Consider the following 21857-nt stretch of genomic DNA (forward strand, 5'->3'; position numbering starts at 1 on the left):
TGTATGACACGGTACAGAGGCGGTTGTAGGGCATGGTACGGAGACTGTTGTATGATATGGTACAGAAACTGTTGTAGGACATGGTACAGAGACTTGTAGGACATGGTACAGATACTTGGAGGACACGGTACAGAGACTGGTAGGACATGGTACAGATACTTGGAGGACACGGTTAAGAGACTTGGAGGACATGGTACAGAGACTGTTGTAGGACACGGTGCAGATACTTGTAGGACACGGTGCAGATACTTGTAGGACATGGTACAGATACTTGTAGGACATGGTACAGAGACTTGGAGGACACGGTACAGAGACTTTGAGGACATGGTACAGAGACTGTTGTATGACATTGTACAGAGACTTTGAGGACATGGTACAGAGACTGTTGTATGACATGGTACAGAGACTTTGAGGACATGGTACAGAGACTGTTGTATGACATGGTACAGAGACTTGGAGGGCATGGTACAAATATTGCTGTAGGACATGGTACATATACTGTTGTAGGACATGGTACGGAGACTGTTGTAGGACATGGTACAGATACTGTTGTATGACATGGTACAGAGACTGTTGTAGGACATGGTACAATGACAGTTGTAGGACATGGTACAGAACCTTCAAACAAAAAGGTAGAGAACTCGTAGTATGACATGGTACAACGGCGGTTGTGGGACATGGTACAGAGACTGTTGTATGACATGGTACAGATACTGTAGTATGACATGGTTCAGAGACTGTTGTAGGACATGGTACAGAGGCGGTTGTAGGGCATGGTACGGAGACTGTTGTAGGACATGGTACAGAGACTGTTGTAGGACATGGTACAGAGGCTGTTGTATGACATGGTTCAGAGACTGTAGTATGACATGGTACAGATACTGTTGTGGGACATGGTACAGAGACTGTTGTATGACATGGTACAGATACTGTAGTATGACATGGTTCAGAGACTGTTGTAGGACATGGTACAGAGGCTGTTGAATGACATGGTACAGAGACTGTAGTATGACATGGTACAATGACTGTTGTATGACATGGTACAGATACTGTTGTATGGCATGATACAGAGGCTGTTGTATGACATGGTACAGATAATGTTGTAGGACATGGTACAGAGAGGTGTAGGACATGGTACATATACTGTTGTATGACATGGTACAGATACTGTTGTAGGACATGGTACAGAGACTGTAGTATGACATGGTTCAGAGACTGTTGTAGGACATGGTACAGAGGCTGTTGAATGACATGGTACAGAGACTGTTGTAGCACATGGTACAGTGACTGTTGTAGGACATGGTACAGAACCTTCAAACAAAAAGGTAGAGAACTCGTAGTATGACATGGTACAAAGGCTGTTGAATGACATGGTACCGGGACTGTTGTATGACATGGTACAACGGCGGTTGTAGGACATGGTACCGAGACTGTTGTATGACACGGTACAGAGGCGGTTGTAGGGCATGGTACGGAGACTGTTGTATGATATGGTACAGAAACTGTTGTATGACATGGTACAGAGGCGGTTGTAGGGCATGGTACGGAGACTGTTGTATGATATGGTACAGATACTGTTGTAGGACATGGTACAGAGACTGTTGTAGGACATGGTACAGAGACTGTTGTAGGACATGGTACAGAGGCTGTTGTATGACATGGTTCAGAGACTGTAGTATGACATGGTACAGATACTGTTGTGGGACATGGTACAGAGACTGTTGTATGACATGGTACAGATACTGTAGTATGACGTGGTTCAGAGACTGTTGTAGGACATGGTACAGAGGCTGTTGAATGACATGGTACAGAGACTGATGTAGGACATGGTACAATGACTGTTGTATGACATGGTACAGATACTGTTGTATGGCATGGTACAGAGGCTGTTGTATGACATGGTACAGATAATGTTGTATGACATGGTACAGAGAGGTGTAGGACATGGTACAGAGACTGTTGTAGGACATGGTACAGATACAGTTGTAGGACATGGTACAGAGGCTGTTGAATGACATGGTACAGAGACTGTTGTAGGACATGGTACAGTGACTGTTGTAGGACATGGTACAGAACCTTCAAACAAAAAGGTAGAGAACTCGTAGTATGACATGGTACAAAGGCTGTTGAATGACATGGTACCGAGACTGTTGTATGACATGGTACAACCGCGGTTGTAGGACATGGTACAGAGACTGTTGTATGACATGGTACAGAGGCGGTTGTAGGGCATGGTACGGAGACTGTTGTATGATATGGTACAGATACTGTTGTAGGACATGGTAAAGAGACTGTTGTAGGACATGGTACGGAGACTGTAGTATGACATGGTACAGAGGCTGTTGTATGACATGGTACAGAGGCTGTTGTAGGACATGGTACAGATAATGTTGTAGGACACGGTACAGAGAGGTGTAGGACATGGTACAGATACTGTTGTAGGACATGGTACAGATACTGTTGTAGGACATGGTACAGAGGCTGTTGGAGGACATGTTACATAGAGTTGTAGCACATGGTACAGATACTGTTGTAGGACATGTTACATAGAGTTGTAGGACGTGGTACAGATACTGTTGTAGGACATGATACAGATACTGTTGGAGGACATGGTACAAAGACTGTTAAATAACAATGTACAGAGACTGTTGCACGACATGATACAGTTTTATTTCATGGTACAGAGACTGTTATAGGACATGGTACAGGGTTTGTTGGAGGTCGCATGGTACTGTGTCTGTACTAGGACATTGTTCAGGGCCATGTGCGCGACATGGTACATGACCTGTTAAAGGACAAGGTACAGACAGCGTAGTGTACACAGATACAGAAAAGCGATGTCTGTTTTTTGACAGGTACGAATTCTTGTCAACCATTACATTGTTATTGGCGTCACAGTGTGATATGGGTTTGTCTTTAGTTATCGACAATAGATAATGTTGCATTGCCCACGCTAACCCGGGATAGATCTAGTCCCGGTGACGTTTTCACACCATTCTTGCTGCACCGTGACAGGTGCCATGCAGCTTATGTTGCCGCCAGCCTAAGTCCAACATCACACTGGGTGAATAAAATCTGCAAACTTCATTGGAAAACAACCAAACCCATACCACAACTAGCAACAATTCTCTCACAACACGAATTGTTCTCGAGACATTCAGAATGCACCCAGAATAGAAACTTTTCAAATCCACTTAGAGTATGTAAATATTTGAGGAAGGAAATAGTGTTTAAAAAGCTTTTCAACTGTTACAAGGTTGAGTATTTGACACAGTAGGTAAAGCTTAAATGTTAAAAATTCTCGACCCTTTAGATCTGCCGTTGTGTGTGTCGTCGCTGACTGTGTAGACAACGTGTTGTTGCAGAGTTAGCCGTACATGTAACATTTGATGGACGCCAGGGGCGTTTAGTGTAAAACATTTTTCCCCATAGCTGCTTTAGAGAACGACGAGTCCAGTACCCGCCCACTTTCGCGTTTCTCTTGCTATAAGCAGTCCTAGAAGATGGCTCGATATTTGCCTGTGGGTCTCACAACAAAAGGGCAGAAAGTGACCTTTCGTAACAGCCTATTGCGTGCCAGCATAATCTCCAGCTGGAAAGAAACGACTTGAAAGTCGAGGCCACGTGCTGTAACGACCGGCTGTGCACGAGCAGGATACGTAATATAAGTTCTTCGCAGGTTTAGACAATGGGGCAATTATTTCTGTAACGCGTTATTCGTTATTTGAACCTCACGGAAACACCACATGTTGAAATTCGCAGATATCCGAGTATTGGATGAATAGTTTGTGTGTTGTCTTTACGCTGAGGGTCCTGTTATCATGCTAATTTATCATTAACTGCGGTGCGTAGTTCCAGATAGTTTAGGGTAATCTGAAGACGCCCGGCGATTGATAGATTAGCGTATCACCGAGCAGGACCACAACATGGTTGTGATCACCTAGGAGAGAACAATATACTGATGTAAAATTTGTTTGTTTGTTGCTGAAAGTCGCAGTTTGCCAACCCTGTCGCCCATGAATCCCGAATACCATTAAATTTTTCACTCTGAGTATCACTGGCTCACCTCTGAATCCCGAATACCAAGTAACACAAATTTCAAAAACACATGTCTGAATTCACCCTACAAATCAGAATGTCCATCTTCCCGAGGCAAGGGAGTTAACGGACTCCGAAAGTCACGTTTCAAGTTAAATCCTTTGCCTATCCACTTCGCTCTATCCACTACAACATGGGAGTTAGAACAGGTTACAGGTAAGTCCATACTGTTTAGATGTTGTCATGGGAACTGGGATAACCCAGTCATGTGTAACAGTATGTCTGTACAAGAGGAAAGGGGGCAGTTGAGGTCTCTTCCTCTTGTGGGCATACACAATATGGTTTTAAATATGCGTTTTCCAGCTAGAAAAGTATAATCGTTGGTCTAATGGCTAAAATGCAGGTATGATCCATGCTGTGTATGGAATATGTATGGAACCTTCAGCAATATCACGTCAGCCATGAGACATTGTAAACCAGTGGTTGAAAGCATGAGCAAAGGCCCAACGGCAGAGTCATGGCACACCAGCTATAGATTGCAACAACTCATCCTCATTCAAGTCGGCCATCACAAAATTATGTGTACTGGTGGTATATTCTTCCACCAGGGCAAGTTTCATCTATTATGCTAAGGGTATGTGAGTGAGTGATTTGGGTTTAACGCCTCTTTTAACAGTATTCAAGTTACATCACGTGTCAGCTTAATGTGGGAGGAAAGCCCGAAATGATGCAGGTCTCAGACGTTTACCACTTCGGTGAAACCCACGGGTATGGTGCTGACAAACCTAGAAACATAATCGAGGCGAACTGGGATTCGAACCCACAATCATAGGTTTCTGGCATGCTCAAGGGAAGCAACTCTGCACAGCGAATCGCGGCGCCTTAGACAACTGGGCCATCCGTGCCCAGCTAAGGGTATGTGGTAACTCTCGATGGTTAAAGGGGAAGTGTACACGCAAAAGTTACTTTCTTTCTTTTTCTAAACAAAACGCAATTTTAGAATTAGTTAGTATCTGTGTTTGAAAATATAAACTCATTGTTTCACAATGAAAGTAGGAAGCTCACAATAATGTGAAAATGATATGCCGTTATGAGTCCTTCGTTTTTCGAGCTAAACAGGCCTGAGTTATCCCCCTTAGATTATGACGTAATTGGTGCCAATTCAACTGGGTCCCTGTCTATTCTCAACGCAAAAGATATCAAGTACCAGTTTGCGGTAAAACAACATGGCCTACGACACACTCCGGCGCAATGGTGACTCAGCATAACACTATGCTGGCTGGCATCTGAGACGCAAGAATCACACACATGTACCTACACCACGTGAAGCGGCTCTAACAAAGCATGATGACGTCATAATGTTTATCAATTGGCACCAATGACGTCATATTGCAAGGGGCATAAGCCATGGTGTTTTTGTTCTGGAAATAGAACACTTGGTAAATGTGAAAAATATGTTGATTAATTATGATATTTTTATATTTTTGTCTATGACACTTCTAGGTTAACACTTCTAATGTGGAAAAAGTACAAGAAAAATAGGTTCATTTCCGTGTGAACTTGCCCTTTAAAGTAATATTTAGGACAGTGGCAGCTGTTACTTCCTGAAACATGGACCAGAATCCCAAAGAGAACTTTGGTTTGAGGAATCTCCATTGTGGAATTGTAGAGCCCAGATGTTGGGTTTGTTGAAGGCCATAGTCAGCAATATTCCACCTGTATGGAGGCAGCCTCTAAATTATAGTGTCTGGATTGACAGGATCAACATCTCATGCTGTTGATGTAAGATGACACTATGATACCAATCAACCAAGTCACCAAGTCTGGTCCATTTAATCCTTGGACATGCCAAGTTACTGTGGATCTTTTCTAGCGGAGAATCCCCTCTGAGTCTGTTCAGGAGCTCTCTTGTCAAGATGCTTAAATCTTCTTACAGGAAGGCCCTGGCACACACGTATATACTTAATACTTCAACACAGATGGTTCCTGATATTATGTTTAATGTGGCAGTATCAGTTTGTGTAGAAAGCATCATACATAGCTATTACATATGTACAACAAAATAAACATTTATTTACAAAATTCTTAATATAATAGTTTTACATTAATAACATTCATCACAACATGCATGACCCTTGTAACAAAAGAAAGCATGAGTATGTTATCATGCACACTACTACCTGTAGCAGCAATGCTGCATGAGCACTTCACAGCAAAGGAGATGACTGCTAGTTAAGGCAATGTAAATCAAAGCAGTGCTTACAGCTATAGGAACTGTTGGTGGTGCACTGTGTACAATCAGTGGTACTTAAAGCACTGGTGACAGTGTTTCTGAAAGCCGTGGTCACACGTTATGACATACAGTGGTACATTGAACGCTTGTCACAATCAGCGCTACTTAAAGAACTGCCTATCTAGGTACTGATCACAAGCTGATGTGAAGCACTGTTAATTACTCATTTTAACTCAGATTCTCTTGGAAAAAAATGGTTTGACTAGACAAAATATACATCTTTCAAACTTCATTAACACAATTATGGAAAATGATTCAAGATGCTTCACATATATTGCACTTCTCCCTTCTAGAGCATCCACACTGCATCTATACTATCGCAAGGAATTAGAACATGACAAGTCTCCAACTGACATTGTAACACCAAAATAACAGGTCAAGGTTGTCTTTGTTCTTAAAAAATATAATTACATAAAACATATGTGGATACATCCTTATTCTTAATGCCTCGAATATTTAAACACTTGAAATATTAATATTAGCTGAACAGTAGGGATAACAGTGGTAGACACCATGGGTCATCTTCAAAATTTAGCCACAGCTCATTCCGGGCAAGTGGTGATCATGAATAGCACCCAAACAAGCCAAATATTATACGTCATAGCATACATGCATGTATCTACAGTATCACCGATAAGCTCAAACATGCATAGAGGCTTGTTTGGTATTACATTGTTTTGTTGCTTAGGGATTCCGGGATAGAATAGGTCCCCAGCAACCAATGTTTGTCATAATAGTCGACCAAATGGATCAGGTGGTCCGGCTCACTGACTTGCTTGATGATGTGTCATCATACCCTAATGCTATGGACCATTGCTCATGATGTCAATCACTGGATTGTCTGGTCCAGACTTGATTCTTTACAAACTACCATCATATAGCTGGAATATTGCTGAGTTCGATGTAAAACAACCAACAGACAGGCTACCAAGGTATTGATAATGTACACAATAATCCACCCAGTCTCAAAATATCAATCACTGGACTGTCTGGTCCAGACTCGATGATTTACATATAGCTGGAATATTTGGAAGTGTGGGAACAACAAACAAAGAAACAACTTTTCATTGAATTCCTTCCATACTTTCATTCAATACAAGTCAATACATTAATGATTTTGTCAAGCACCACATAGGGGGGCAGGTATCTCAGAGGATTGTGACCAACGGATGCCATTTGTCAGATAAAACTCTGGCAAGATGAAGACATGCCCACATTCACCCTAACATACAAGTACTCAAGTGATGTAACTTCATAACACTGAATGATTAGAGCAAGCTACGGAGGGGTTGTTCATTGTAGCCTTCAGGACTGAATTCTCTCCCCATTTACCTAAAGTTGTGTCAAGCATGTGCTAAGCCTGATAAATGTTATTTTTAATCATTTTGATGAACACTGTATTTGCAACATTGTACATCAACTTGGTTGTTCTGATGTTCTACAGCTGCAACATTGTACATCATCTTGATTGTTCTGGTGGTGAAACAGCTGCAATATTGTAGCTGTTTAACACTAGTGATGTGCAACATTGTTCATGAAGTGTACAATGATTTTCAGGAACACTGATATAACAATGTGCAACATTGTTGATGTAGTGCCCAGGACTGTGAGTTCAGGGTCTGATAGTCCTAGTTCAGGGTCTGATGGTCTTGTTCTGGTGCTGATGGTCTCATTCAGGTGCTGATGGTCTCGTTCAGGTGCTGATAGTCTCGTTCTGTCCCTTCTCAATGATCTGCAGCAGCCTCTGCATGTGTCCGTCCTGCACCGCCATCTTGATGCCGGGGTGGCTACGGTGGTACAGCTGGATGAGCTGGGTGTACTCCGTGCCCGTGAACTGTGGCCCTTTCTCTGCCACAGAGTTCAAGATGTCCTGGACACAGAAGAACAAAACATTTGTGACAAACCTACTTTTATGCTGCTTTTAACAATATTCCAGCAATATCATGGTGGGGGACACTGGACAATGGGCTTCACACGTTGCACCCATGTGGGGCATTGAACCCGGGGTCTCTTTCAGTGTGACGAGCCAACGCTTTAACCACTAGGCTACCCCAACACCCTGCTTGAGGTCAAAATTTCCTGGAGACAAAGAATAGACTTAGAGACATTTGTTCCTCATGTATTATCAGAGGATCGATCTGCGCAAGTGGGATATGGTCACAGGCATCAACAAAGTCAAAGGTTGATCACCTGATCCCATTAGTCGTCTCTTACAACAAGCTTGGGTTGCTGGAGACCAATTCTAACCCGGATCTTCAAGGGTTTGGGCTCCTTGACTAAAACGTTTTGGGCACAGACTGTTAAAGGGATGCAACTCTGCCTAATAGTGAAATTATTAATTTAATTTATATTAATTTTGATTTAAAAAATTGATCTTGTGAGGGAAATTATGACATTCATTATCGAATCACACGTGAATACCTTGAAAATGTTTCTCATGTTTCCTCTGCAATGCATATTATATGTACCTAATCTAATACAAAATCAGCTCTTTCACTCAGACACATACCGCTCTGTGAGAGCTTTGTCTACTAGGCCCATAGTTTCATTTGATGACATATTAACAAAAAACCTCCGCTTCGTCATAGTAGCAGTAGAAGTACTAATACTGGGTAGCAGAAATATTCATCATCGTCATCGTAGTAGTAGTAGTAGTCATGGTGCATTTCTACTTACGTCTGGGGTGAGGTAGAGCAGCTCATAGAACAGCCGGGCCCGGTCCAGGTCCGACTCCCGGGTCAACGTGATGTTGGTCAGATTCTGCTGGATGGCCAGGATGTTGCGGCACCTGAAGCCAGAGCACAGAGCTAGTGACAACATTCTCTTAAGCAGAACTTCACAAAACTTAGTTATTAGTCATGAGTATTTCCTACAGGATAATTGACTGAACAAGGATTAACGAGTGAGTAAATGTTTTCTGTCAGCAGTATTGCAGTTCTATCACACCAACACTCACATTTTCTTGATACCATTCTCGTTGATTTTCTTCAGGAAATGGACACTGTTGATGAGGATGGAGGATACAAGGTAGCCCAGACTCTCGAAGATGTACCTGTCAGGAATATACATTCAGTGTTCTCTTCTCTCCTTTATATGACTTACATGCAAACAGTGGGGAATATAAAGTTATCTCCCCTTTCAAAAGAACAACTGACACCAGGGGGCATTCAGTGTGTGATGTACTGTTTTTTGTTTGTTGTTTGTTGTTTAATGCACTATGTATATTTCCAGCTATATGACGGCGGTCTGTGAATAATCGAGTCTGGACCAGACAAGCCAGTGACTGACACCATGAGCATCAATCCTCACAATTGGAATACAATGACATGCATCAACCAAGTCAGCGAGCCTGCCCATCCGATTCCATTAATCGCTTCTTACGACAAGCACAGTCGCCTTTTAAGGCAACCCGGGTTGCTGAAGACCTGTTCTACCCCGGGTCTTCACGGGTAGTTTGGTGTACTGACTTGAACTTCTTGGGCTGCAGACTGTGTGCCAGGACCTCCTCCATGCTGGTCAGGTCCTTGTTCAGCTTTAGGACATTCGAATCAGGGTCAAGGTCATCAATCGGCCCTGCATAGTTCGACTGAAAGGGGAAAAAATACAAATGCATTATCATGATTCTGATTGTGTATTTTTAAATGTCTGCTGTACATTAATTGGTTGATGATATCAAGATATCTTGTTCCTTTAAATCTTAACACAATGCACCTCCTTTCAGGAACTCGAAACACAATCAGGGTAACTGTTACTTCCAGTGTATAACCTGCAAAGCACCACAAACTTGGCTAATAACAATAATAGTCTTGGTTCTCAGGCACCGCTTGCATCATCATAAAGTTTGCTGTACGGTTCGTTGTATTTCCAAAAAAAAAGAATCCTCAAAAAGTCCAATGGTAGTCAAATACTGAATTCCAGTATTTTACTAATCAAGGAATACATTTGTCGAGAGGCCCTTTCCCAGGCTCATTGTACACAATTGTTTGTTTGGTTACACAAATGTTGTTTGTTTACATACTAGTTTGAACAACGAAAAAAAAAGACACTGCCTGCCCACACTATATTTTCAAAAGTAATTGCCTGAGAATCAATTCTTTTTCTTTTGTAAGCGCTAGCCAAGTCTTTACCTGTTTAGCTACCGGCAGCAGGTAGTAGAAGCAGTGAACTCTGACCTCCAGGTGCAACAGCAACATACATATCTCGGCCAGGTCGCGGAAATCCTGGACAAGTGTGTTCATGGCTCTACAAAATACAAATGCATAAACACATCAAACCCAATAACTAGAAGCTAGGGCTGGGACGAGTCCAAATTGACTACCTGGGTACCCACCTCCCTATTGCCCGACCCTACCCGGATACCCACTGTGGGTCTCAGGAGATGTCTCAAAATGTCTAATTGGGAAGATTTTTAGCATAGCCCTGGCAAAACGTATTTAGATACATGTATTAAACAATCTAGTCATTCATACACTGAAGTTGAAATAAGTTATATCTTTATTCAACCATATGAAAAATCTGAAGGAATGTGAGTCAGAAAGAAATGAGAACATTATTGACTTGTGTTACCATAGAGTTCTCGATAATTAAACAATATATCACATGACTAACCACGGGTCCGGGTAGTCCTGTGGGTACCCGGGTCCTACTCAGTACCCACCCGACCCGGGTACCCGAGTTTAGTTACCCATTCCAGCCCTACTAGAAGCCATACAGACATAAACACATCAAAATTAAAAATATGTAAATGGTGTTAAGGGCACTTCTCATTCTGAGTCAAGTGGTGGATTTTGCGTTAGAAATCATCCCCAGCAGCCTATATATATGCTGAGTGAGTGAGTGAGTGAGTGAGTTGGGTTTAACGCCGCTTTTAACAGTATTCCAGTTATATCACGGCGTGTCAGCTTAATGTGGGAGGAAAGCCCAAAGTGATGCAGGTCTCAGACGTTTACCACTTCGGTGAAACCCACGAGCACGGGTATGGTGCTGACAAACCTAGAAACATAATTGGGGCGAACCGGGATTCGAACCCACAATCATAGGTTTCTGGCGTGCCCAAGGGACGCAACTCTGCACAGCGAATCGCAGCGCCTTAGACGACTGGGCCACCCGCGCCCCCTGGTTGTTAGAGGCGACTACATGTATCAGGTGGTCAGATTCAGTGGCTTGGTTGACACTGTGGATCGTTGCTAACAATATCAATCACTGGAATGCATGGCCCAGACTCAATTATTTACAGGCAGCCATCACATAGCTGGAATATTGCTCAGTGTGGCAAACCTCTCAGTCTGATCACATCCAACTAACTAGAGACAGCAAGACACTGTTTCAATACATCTTGATGCCCACGACGTGAGGATGGAGGGACATGAGAGAATGAATTCTTCTTTAGTGATAGTCAGCTACATTCTGACCATAGTCAGTACTTAAGTCAGCGCCAGACAAACCAGGGGTTGATATCATGAGCCACATCCTATGCCGTCGGTGTACGATGACACAAGGACACGCAATCAGCCAAGTCTCTTACTGGTAGCCTGATCCATTCATTCACCTACTAGGACAAGCAAAGGTACAGAGAGGCTATTCTAGCCCATAATCTCCACTGGGACTGTTCAGATGTTTTCATGTCAAAATGCATTTACCCTCTTTCAGGCGGCCCTTGACACACACGTCGGTCTATGATGACATGAAGTCAACCCAGTCACCTTGTACAGCAAACAGTGTGTCGTTATACTACTGTTTTTATATTTTTCCATGCATGTTCGTACGCAAGAAGCTCATTATCAATTGGGTTGCAGTGACTTTTGTGTGTATTTTATACAAATAGGCAGCTTATCTGGAACTGATCAAGTGATCCAAACAATCTACTCACTTGAGGAAGAGCACATGGGCGGCGATTTTGTATATTATTTCGACATGTTAAATGAAAATATAACGAACAAAGTAATTTAGGAATATCATTATTTCATTTGGAGAGTACTCACGCTAATGTTTTCTCTGATACTGGTGGAATGTCCTGAAAAAGTAAAGAGAGAACACTATGATTAAATAATGATTTCTTACAGACAAGAAACAGTGACCTGGTTGATGCATGTCATCGTATCCCAATGTCCATGTTACCCCATTGCCAAGTTCGATGCTCATAATGTCAATCGCTTTTTATGACAAGCATGGGTTGCTAAAGACCAATTCTAACCCAGATTTCATGAGGGTAGAATACAAAATTCATTGAACATAGTTCCTATTCATGTTTTTAATGGACTGTTTCTCTGTCTCTACACCATAGAAATACATAAACACATCTGTCTGTATATAAAAAATATGTGTAATAGTGTGAGTGCTTCTGCTGACTTTATACAAAAAGAAAATAGTGCTGAATCCATTTTGAATCAGGTCTATATTGAGATATCAGCAACACCAACATATTGATCAACATTAACACAACATTAATTAGTGTTAACATATAAAAAAAGTGTTCTAGTTTTACTTACAGCTGGATTAGTGGAGGGAGGTCCGAGGTTGCTGGTGGACCTACCAGACAAACTGTCTGTGAACTGCTGAAGACGACCAGCGAACCATTCCTGATAAACAGAAAGCACTGATCACAAGATGGCAACATGTCCACTCTGTCTATGATATTGGAATACTTGGAAACCTCTAACACAGACAATGGGGCCTTGTCAAAGTTTGATGATGCTGTAAGTTTCCTCAGTGAGCAATAATCAATAAGCAGCATTCCAACTCTCCAGAACTGTCCAGAACTGAGTGCAGCATTAGAAGTCCCTGCCAAACTGCTCAATAGTTATAGTTAAAGTATCACAAGGACTAGTAGATTTTTGCCATTTTTAACATGTTTAAGGGTTTTGCTCTATGTTGTCATTATATGGACAAGTGGACTAAAAATGTTTCTACCGCTGAAGTGGCATCAGTAATGATCTCCTGCTTGGGAACAACACTAGCATATCTCCTCCAAGACACCAACTCACCAGACTCTCATGTACATTGGCCACAGTCCTCATCTGAGTGGCATCAGTAATGATCTCCTGCTTGGGAACAACCCAACATATCTCCTCCCAGACACCAACTCACCAGACTCTCATGTACATTGGCCACAGTCCTCATCTGAGTGACATCAGTAATGATCTCCTGCTGAGGAATCAAGGTCTCATCCGAGGACAGGTTCCGTATCAAGATGACCGCCTCCTTTGAGTTGAGAGCGCGCATCTCCTCCTCCGAGCACATCGTCCGGTCCAGCTCCTGCCCCTCCCCAGGCTGAAGAGTCCTCCAGCTTGGCAGAGACCTGGTGTGGAGGGAGTCAGTCTCAGATGCATGACAGCAAAATGCCAGTAAGTTAACAATTAAAAAGTCAGTCAGCAATATTACAGCTATATCACAATAATCTTTACATAATATTGTCTGGATCTGAAAACCAGTGGTGGACAAAACCTGACACAATTATAGATATGGAGGACCTTCAGTGCCCCGGAATCCCCACAGGATGAGTTTCTGCAGAAATGCTGTATTGATCAATGAGACAACCATGGAAAATAGCAAAGGGCAGCAACATCACAGTGAGAGTCAGGAGATACCGTAAAGTCTCACCTCAGGAAGCGGCTGATGTCTTCATCCTTTGCCCACTGGGCACTGATCACTCGCTTCTCATCAGATCCATGCTGGACAATATCTGCAGGTATACCATACCATCCATTATACCACACCATCCGTTATACAACACCATCCGTTATACAACACCATCCATCATACCACACCATCCGTTATAGAATACCATCATTAATACCATTATACACTATACCATGGTTTTCCATACCATCTATCAGTTATACTACAACATTTGTTATACAATACCATCAGTTATACCATCAGTTGTACCATGCCATCCATTATACCATCAGTAATACCAAACCAACAGTTGTACCATACGATCAGTTATACCAAACCATCAGTTATGCCATGCCATCAGTTATACAATACCATCAGTTATACCATACCATCAGTTATACCATACTACCACTTATGCAATGCCATCAGTCATACCATACCATCAGTAATACCATACCATCAGTAATACCAAACCATCAGTTGTACCTTACGATGAGTTATACCAAACCATCAGTTATGCAAAAACCATCAGTTATACAATACTATCACTTATGCAATACCATCAGTCATACCATATCATCACTTATGCAATACCATCAGTTTTCCATACCATCCATCATACCATCAGTAATACCAAACCATCAGTTATACCATACCATCAGTTATACCAAACCATCAGTTATACCATACCATCAGTAATAACAAACCATCAGTTATACTAAACCATTAGTTATACCAAACCATCAGTTATACCATACCATCAGTTATACCATACCATCAACTAACCAATACCATCAGTTATACCAAATCATCAGTTATACCAAACCATCAGTTATACCATACTATCAGTTATACCAAATCATCAGTTATACCATACCATCAGTTATACTATACCATCATTTATACAAAACCATCAGTTATACCATACCATCAACAAAATTTGCCAAATATAGGCTGTGTTATATGACATGTCAGCCTTATACAGGTCTTAACACACAGGTTCCTTGGGAGAGAGGATTATTGTTATAGCCAGTAATGTACAGTAGCTTGTATTGGTGGCACAGGATGTTATGAAGTGTCCACGTTCACGCTTTCATCTTCTTTATTGTACCTTTTATTGTCTGTCAACATTCTCTTTACCATACACATGATATATGGAACAATTTTTTACCAATACAAAATTATTTAGATTTGTCATAAACTTTTCAAAAGTTTTTGATGTCAAATGCTCATGTTATTTCAAATTTTAAAAAACACGCTGAACAATGAAATACGTAACCAAAATATACATGACTATCATTCTGTAGATCATGTGATGTGCATATAATTAAAAACATATTGTGACCCAATATGTGTCAAAATGTATACAATACAGAATGGAGTGTACTTTATATTGGTATGGTAGTGTCTTACAGACTCATTCCAGCCTTGTCTTCAAGAAGTGAGTAGTTAAGTTTACCTCGGTACGCGGAGTGGCACTTGTCGCGGTAGTCGCGGAGGACGTTGCAGATCATGTTGAGGAACTGGTCTGCATAGTCCGGCAGATCATGCATCAGCTCCTGCAGGTCCTGGATGTTGCGGTCCACTGTCACGGTGCTCTGGAGTAGAGAGGAGTGAGTGAGTATGGTTTTACGCGCCTTTAGCAATATTCCAGCAATATCACCGTGGGGGGACACCAGAAATGGGCTTCACACATTGTACCCATGTCGGGTACCCACAGTACTGAGGTATGAGTATGACATGCAAGTCCAAATTAATTGTAAAAAATAGTTTCATTACTCGTAATATAACTCAGATATCAAACTGGCCAGTTGCCATCTTGTAAAAACCCATAAGGTCGTCCGTCCTGCAAGGAGATCATGACGTCACTGTTTCTAAAGACATCATGTGCTTGTCATGTCAACACAGACTTTGTTCACATTTTGAGACCACTGGCAGTTGTAAGGCAGATATGATATTGTCACACAAACAAACTTCACCGAAAATAAGTCTCTGTGATACATGTAACCTACCGGTAGTAGATTATTTAGTCATTTTTTATAGAGCAAGTACAGATGTTGTTTAGACATGTCAGCTTGTAAATGACAAATTCAAACAAATTTATTTCTCAAGGTTGAAGCATATTACACATATCTTTGTGACTGTATGACAAATGCATTACAAGTTAACATTACAGACATACAGAGTTGGTATGTTAAGTCATCTGGTTGTAATCTTACTATGCTTACATCTCAACATGGTCATTTGACCAATTTGAGATTCATTACAAAATCAACACAGAGGTAGCAGTAATTACAAAAACCAAACAATAAAGAAAATATAGAAATGTTCTCATTGGCCTGCGGGTCATTTAAGATGTTGCAGGTTATAGATTTTTTTTCAAAGTTCTGACTTCTACCATTCCTAACAATCCGCATTTTAGATTTTTCTCCTTAATTAAGATTTATCTTTCCTTGACCATGTTTCCTGTGTTGCTGCCATGTTGGATACATTCATGCCATTCATGCCCATGCATCATGTATCTTTTAATGTACTTTTAACACTTTCATTGTTTGAATAACTCACTGTTATTTAAGTGTCTCTGGTTGTAAACTTTCATTCACTGCTTGAAACATGACCATTTCATAAAAAAGCGGTAAAAACAGGAAAATAACTTGGTCACCTTGCTTTTTTTAAAATCTGGAATTTGATTTTTGTTATTTGTTAAGAGCATATTACCTGTAGAAGTGGGCGAGGCACACCAAGTTCCCGTCTAATCTTATCATCAATGACATTCCGCAAAGCATCAAAACCTGGAAGTGAAATATCCATTCTATATGCTTGACACATCAGTATCACATGACACAGGTGTCATCATGCCAAATATGGCCATCGTGTTTCTATTGAGTGAACACATGCATTGAACCTTATATACCATGAACACGAGATAGCACCAATGTCATATAGTTATTAGTACTGAGGGAATACACCATTAACACCAATTACTGTCATGCCATTTTTTTTTATGTAATCAGATCAGGACCAGACAAACCAATGCACATGCACTTTGAACAGGCTTTTAGTTACACCACATTGTGGAAACTTAATGTGGGAGGATAGCCTGGAATTCTTAGACTTTGGTGAAACCCTCGTGGACCGGTTAATGTTGTTGACAAACCTAACAACAGAATCAGGCCAAACCTGGATTGGAAACACTGATTACAAGTTTCTTGCATGCCTACAAGACTCAACTCTGCATTGCCAATTGCTGCGCATTCTGAGACAATCGGACATCTTTGTACATATGCTTTTGTGTGTTTGTTTGTTTGTTATTTAATGCCAAACTCAGCAATATTCCAGCTATATGATGTTGGTCTGTAAATAATCAAGTCTGGACCAGATAACCCAGTGATTGACATCATGAACATTGATCCACTCAATTGGGATATGATGACATGCATCAACCAGGTCAGCAAATCTGACCACCCGCTCCCGTTAGTTGCCTCTTACGACAAGCATAGTTGCCTTTTATGGCAAGCATGGGTTGCTGAAGACCTATTCTACCCCAGATCTTTATGGGTCAATATTTTCCCTTCAGTATAAACATACCTATAGTGACAAATACAATTGATATACAATTACTACATTTAAAACCTTTGGTTCTTTATAACCAATCCAGAACCATATCCTCAACATTATCATGAATATGTGTGACTTAGATGTATGATGATGGTGTTTTGAGTGAGTATGGCTTTACACCACTTTTAGCAATATTCCAGCAATATCATGGCGGGGAACACCAGAATTGAGCTTCATACATTGCACCCATGTGAGGAATGGAACCCGGGCCTTCAGCATAACAAGCAATGCTTTAACCACTAGGCTACAAATTCATGTTACAATGGTTACAATAGTTTCTTTGTTTAATGTCGCACTCTGCAATATTCCAACTATATGACGGCAGCCTATAAATAAGCGAGCCTGGACCAGACAATCCAGTAATGATATTGCGAGCAACGATCCGCGCCATCACGCTTTCAACCAAGTCACCCAGCCTGACCACCCGATCCACTGGTCGCCTCTTACGACAGGGTTGCTGGGGATCAGAGTTAACCCTAGCTTCCCAAAGGGGTACTGTAATACACATTACACTATTACAATACATCATTGTGCATAGAACATGGTCATGAACAAAAAGGTGCAAGAGTGTCATGTTGCACAGACAATATTTAGGTAATACAGCATCAAGAATCAGAATGAAAGATTGCATTCATAGATATCTCATGGATTTGTCAAGCTTTCAAAGGAGGTGCCATTATCAGCAAGCCGAGAGTTAAGCCAGGCATTTGAAGGTAATGCAGTCTCAACTATTGGATACAATGTACAAATATTTTGAATAAAACTCAGAAGGTGACAAATAAAACATGCACCGACAGGAATGTCTAGAATGAAAATAAGGATTGTGAATTCTTCTACAATCATTACAATGAAGTGACATCAAGTGGGAATCTTCGGAGGAAAGAACACTTCTATGACTACAATACTGAATACATGTACATCAATATCTCTTAGAAAAACACCCCCCACAAATGTCAAACATTTCTTGTCAATTTCTGAAGTTGTCTGTTTGTTTGGTTGTCTAACTGTGTGACAGTGGTCTGTAAATAATTGAGACAGGACGAGGTCAACCATTGACACGCTATCAATCTCACAGTAATATTATGCCCCGCTTCACATTTTGGGTTGAAAAATCGGGTAAAAACAATGTTTGGCTTCACATTTTGGGCTGAACTATTTCAAACCAATATTATGTCTGACTTCACATTTTGGGTTACACATCTCCAAACAATATTACATCTGGCTTCACACTTTAATTGTAGGTGGAAATCAAACCAATGTCAAGTGAATGCATTCTGTTCTGTGCCCCTTACATTACCGATGTAAATGAGTTTTTAATAGAGTGAGGGAACATTCATTGCAATAAGTTATTCCCTCAATATCACAGCATCATATAATTGCAATTTCCGATAAAAAGATACAAATGGTGTATGATGTGATCCGAGACCAGGATGGTGCAATCAGGCTGGTAATAATTCAACAGCAATAAATCGCTGTTTTAGTCAACTCTTAAGTTTTCTTTGTTTGTTGTTTAATGCCGCACTCAGAAATGATGGGGGTCTGTAAATAGTTGAGTCTGGACCAGACAATCCAGTGATTGACATCATGAGCATCGATCTATGCAGTTAGGGTATGATAACATGTACCAACCGAGTCAGCGAGTCTGTCCATCAGACCCGCCTCTTACGACACGTATAGTCGCCTCTTATGACAAGCATGGTTGCTGAAGACCAATTCTCACAGGTCAGGTCTTAAGTCAAGCATGTGACACTGAGAACCTATTCTGCCCCAGAATACCCCCAGTTATCCAACGCAAAACCAAAAAAAAATTTAGAAAGGTGTGTAAGCAAAGCCAAAAAACAAAGGCGATATAACATGTATAATTCATAAACAGTAATCATGACAATAGCAATCTAAAAACTTCCAATATATATTTTTCAGGCTCCTGAAATACAGATGTCATCATAAACAAGGAAATTGAACAACATATCACATCCATTACAAGGGAACTGACAGAAAATGAGACACAATAAGTCGAGAAATGAAGAGACATGAAAGGCAAGCTGATGACATCACAATACAGGCCGTCGATACAAGACATGACACGAACAGGGCTGTGGTAGAGGTGATGTGCCAGTTACTGGTTACTACAGTAACCAACTGGTGTGGTTTCCATGACAACCATCACTTACACTTGTGACCATCCTCCTCCTCAATGACTGAGTGTAATGAGAAAGTCGGCAACACGATCAGACCTTCGATGATGATGATGATGCTGATAGCTTAGTCATGACATTATACATACATAACAAGTATTCCAAAGACAATACAATGTTTCTCCTGGGTCTCCGTTCAACGAAGTGCTCAGACAATTGTAACTCTCATACAACATTTTGTTTGTTTGTTGTTTAATGCCGCACTCAGCAATATTCCAGCTATAAGACAGTGGTCTTTAAATAATCGAGTCTGGACTAGACAATCCAGTGACTGACATCTTAAGCAGCAATCTACTATTGAAACATGACCATGTACACCAAAAAGATCGATCAACGCAATTGGGATACGATGACATGCATCAACCAAGTCTGACCACCGATCCTGTTATTCGCCTCTTACGACAAGCATATGTTGCTGAAGATCAATTCTAACCCCGATCTTCAGGGTCACATTAACAGTTGTTGTAGAGCAAAGATCACTTAGTGGAACGGGGCCCTGGTATTTAGTTCCAGACTTGCTTGTACATCTAACTCTGTTGAATTACCAGGATTCCAACAAGGTACCACTTAACATGCTAAAGGGTGAGGTCGGATAGGGGCCCGTTTTGACCACCATATCTGAATAATTTAAGGGTGAGGTGAGGTGAAATGGGGTTTAACGTTGTCACGTTCAAGATTATTGCAGTTACATTATGTATGCAAGTGTGTGTGTGTCCTTGTACTATTCCACAGAGATACTATGACACAGTTTAACATTGATATCCCACTCTGACACAGCATACTGAATCCGAGCCGACCAGTCCTTGTTTTAACCTCTTAATGAGGAGCACCAGGTAGGGTAACAAGAAGTGCCCTTTTTTAACATCTTTTCATTTAACATGGCCGGAAATTAAAACAACGACCTTCTGCTCTCTGGGGAGGCGGTCTATCCACTACACCACAGAGTCGGTCAATTATTACAGGAGGAAGTGGGACAGGCCATTTGGCTGTCTTCATAAGTTTGATTGAAATCACTGATGAGCAAATATTTACACTGTCGGAGGATGATGACAAGCAGTCAGCCAAGTCACGAGTTTCTCAAAACAAGCACAGGTTGCTTGGGATCTGATCTGATTTAATCATATCAAATCTACAATGAAAATCTACAATTCTCTGCCCCCACCCCTGACCTCTAAAGCACCTGACCAATGGGAACCCTGATAACCATTTTCTGCAATAATGGCTGGATTTACAGGGATGTGGGATATAAATGCCTGACTTGCCTAACTCGTTACGTGAGATCGCTGGACAAACAAAAATATCAGGGACAACTTTAAAATGTCAATATTTATCATGAAAATTACATATTTGTACTAAATATAGCTTTGAAGAGTGTACATATCATGAGTATGACCAATCCAACTGACAGCAGTACCATTTACTTCCTTGTTCTGTTTCGATCACACCTTAGATACGCTCTCTGATTGGTAGATTCAATACCATGTAGCCAATTGCACAACATCTTGTAAGAAGTCAGGGCAGGACACACTGGCTGCTCAAAACGTATTTATTCTTTTCATTACGGACTAAAAATTGATCAATGCGTTACTGAAATATTGCAGGCAGTGAAAAATAAAAACGATAAAAACACAATTTTAGGTCAATAATATGAACACATAGACTGTGTCTCTGGAAAGTGATTTTTCACTGTCTACTTGTCCAGGGGCAAGTTCAGCATTTTGATATTTCCACACCCCTGACTTGTATCGGGTCATTCATGGAAGACCTTATTGTACCATCATCATTTCAATGATTATTGATGAAGAATTAAAATAGCATTCCCCCCTCCAAACTTTAACAATGGGACAATATTGAAAGAAAACGAGTCATGTCAACAAGGTCTTGTCAAACTTCAAACTGACATCCAGCAGGGTGATATCCAAACAGACAGAAGCATAGATATGCAAGATAGGATAATGTTGTAAGATGATGATGGACAGACATGGAAACTGTAAATGCGAGGGAAAGAATAAGCTGAGGTAACCACTGCTTTAAACAGTCTTTCAGTCATCTCATGGCATCCCAGCTTTATGTTGGAGAAAAGTTTAAAGTACTGC

The 21857-nt window shown here is 41.1% G+C and overlaps 1 protein-coding gene across 4 annotated transcripts in view; it reads right to left on the reverse strand.

The window, feature by feature from the left end:
* Window positions 1-6020: 6020 nt before the first annotated feature.
* LOC124145657 (exocyst complex component 4-like) overlaps window positions 6021-21857 on the reverse strand; it is a 38115-nt gene continuing 22278 nt past the window's right edge. For 2 of the 4 annotated variants that reach the window (XM_048393427.1, XM_048393426.1), the window contains 12 exons: window positions 19738-19800; window positions 16667-16740; window positions 15408-15546; window positions 13931-14012; window positions 13418-13628; window positions 12820-12909; window positions 12313-12344; window positions 10459-10573; window positions 9799-9917; window positions 9288-9383; window positions 9008-9119; window positions 6021-8201 (listed from right to left, as the gene is read on the reverse strand). In XM_048393427.1, the coding sequence (XP_048249384.1) occupies window positions 8025-8201; window positions 9008-9119; window positions 9288-9383; window positions 9799-9917; window positions 10459-10573; window positions 12313-12344; window positions 12820-12909; window positions 13418-13628; window positions 13931-14012; window positions 15408-15546; window positions 16667-16740; window positions 19738-19800 (1310 nt within the window). In that variant the 3' untranslated portion in view covers window positions 6021-8024. The remainder of the gene's footprint in view (window positions 8202-9007; window positions 9120-9287; window positions 9384-9798; window positions 9918-10458; window positions 10574-12312; window positions 12345-12819; window positions 12910-13417; window positions 13629-13930; window positions 14013-15407; window positions 15547-16666; window positions 16741-19737; window positions 19801-21857) is intronic. The other 2 variants (XM_048393428.1, XM_048393429.1) reach the window with 2 other exon arrangements.

The sequence above is a fragment of the Haliotis rufescens genome, unplaced genomic scaffold, assembly GCF_023055435.1.
Source record: "Haliotis rufescens isolate VD_foot unplaced genomic scaffold, xgHalRufe1.0.p SCAF_12, whole genome shotgun sequence".
Classification (NCBI taxonomy): domain Eukaryota; kingdom Metazoa; phylum Mollusca; class Gastropoda; order Lepetellida; family Haliotidae; genus Haliotis; species Haliotis rufescens.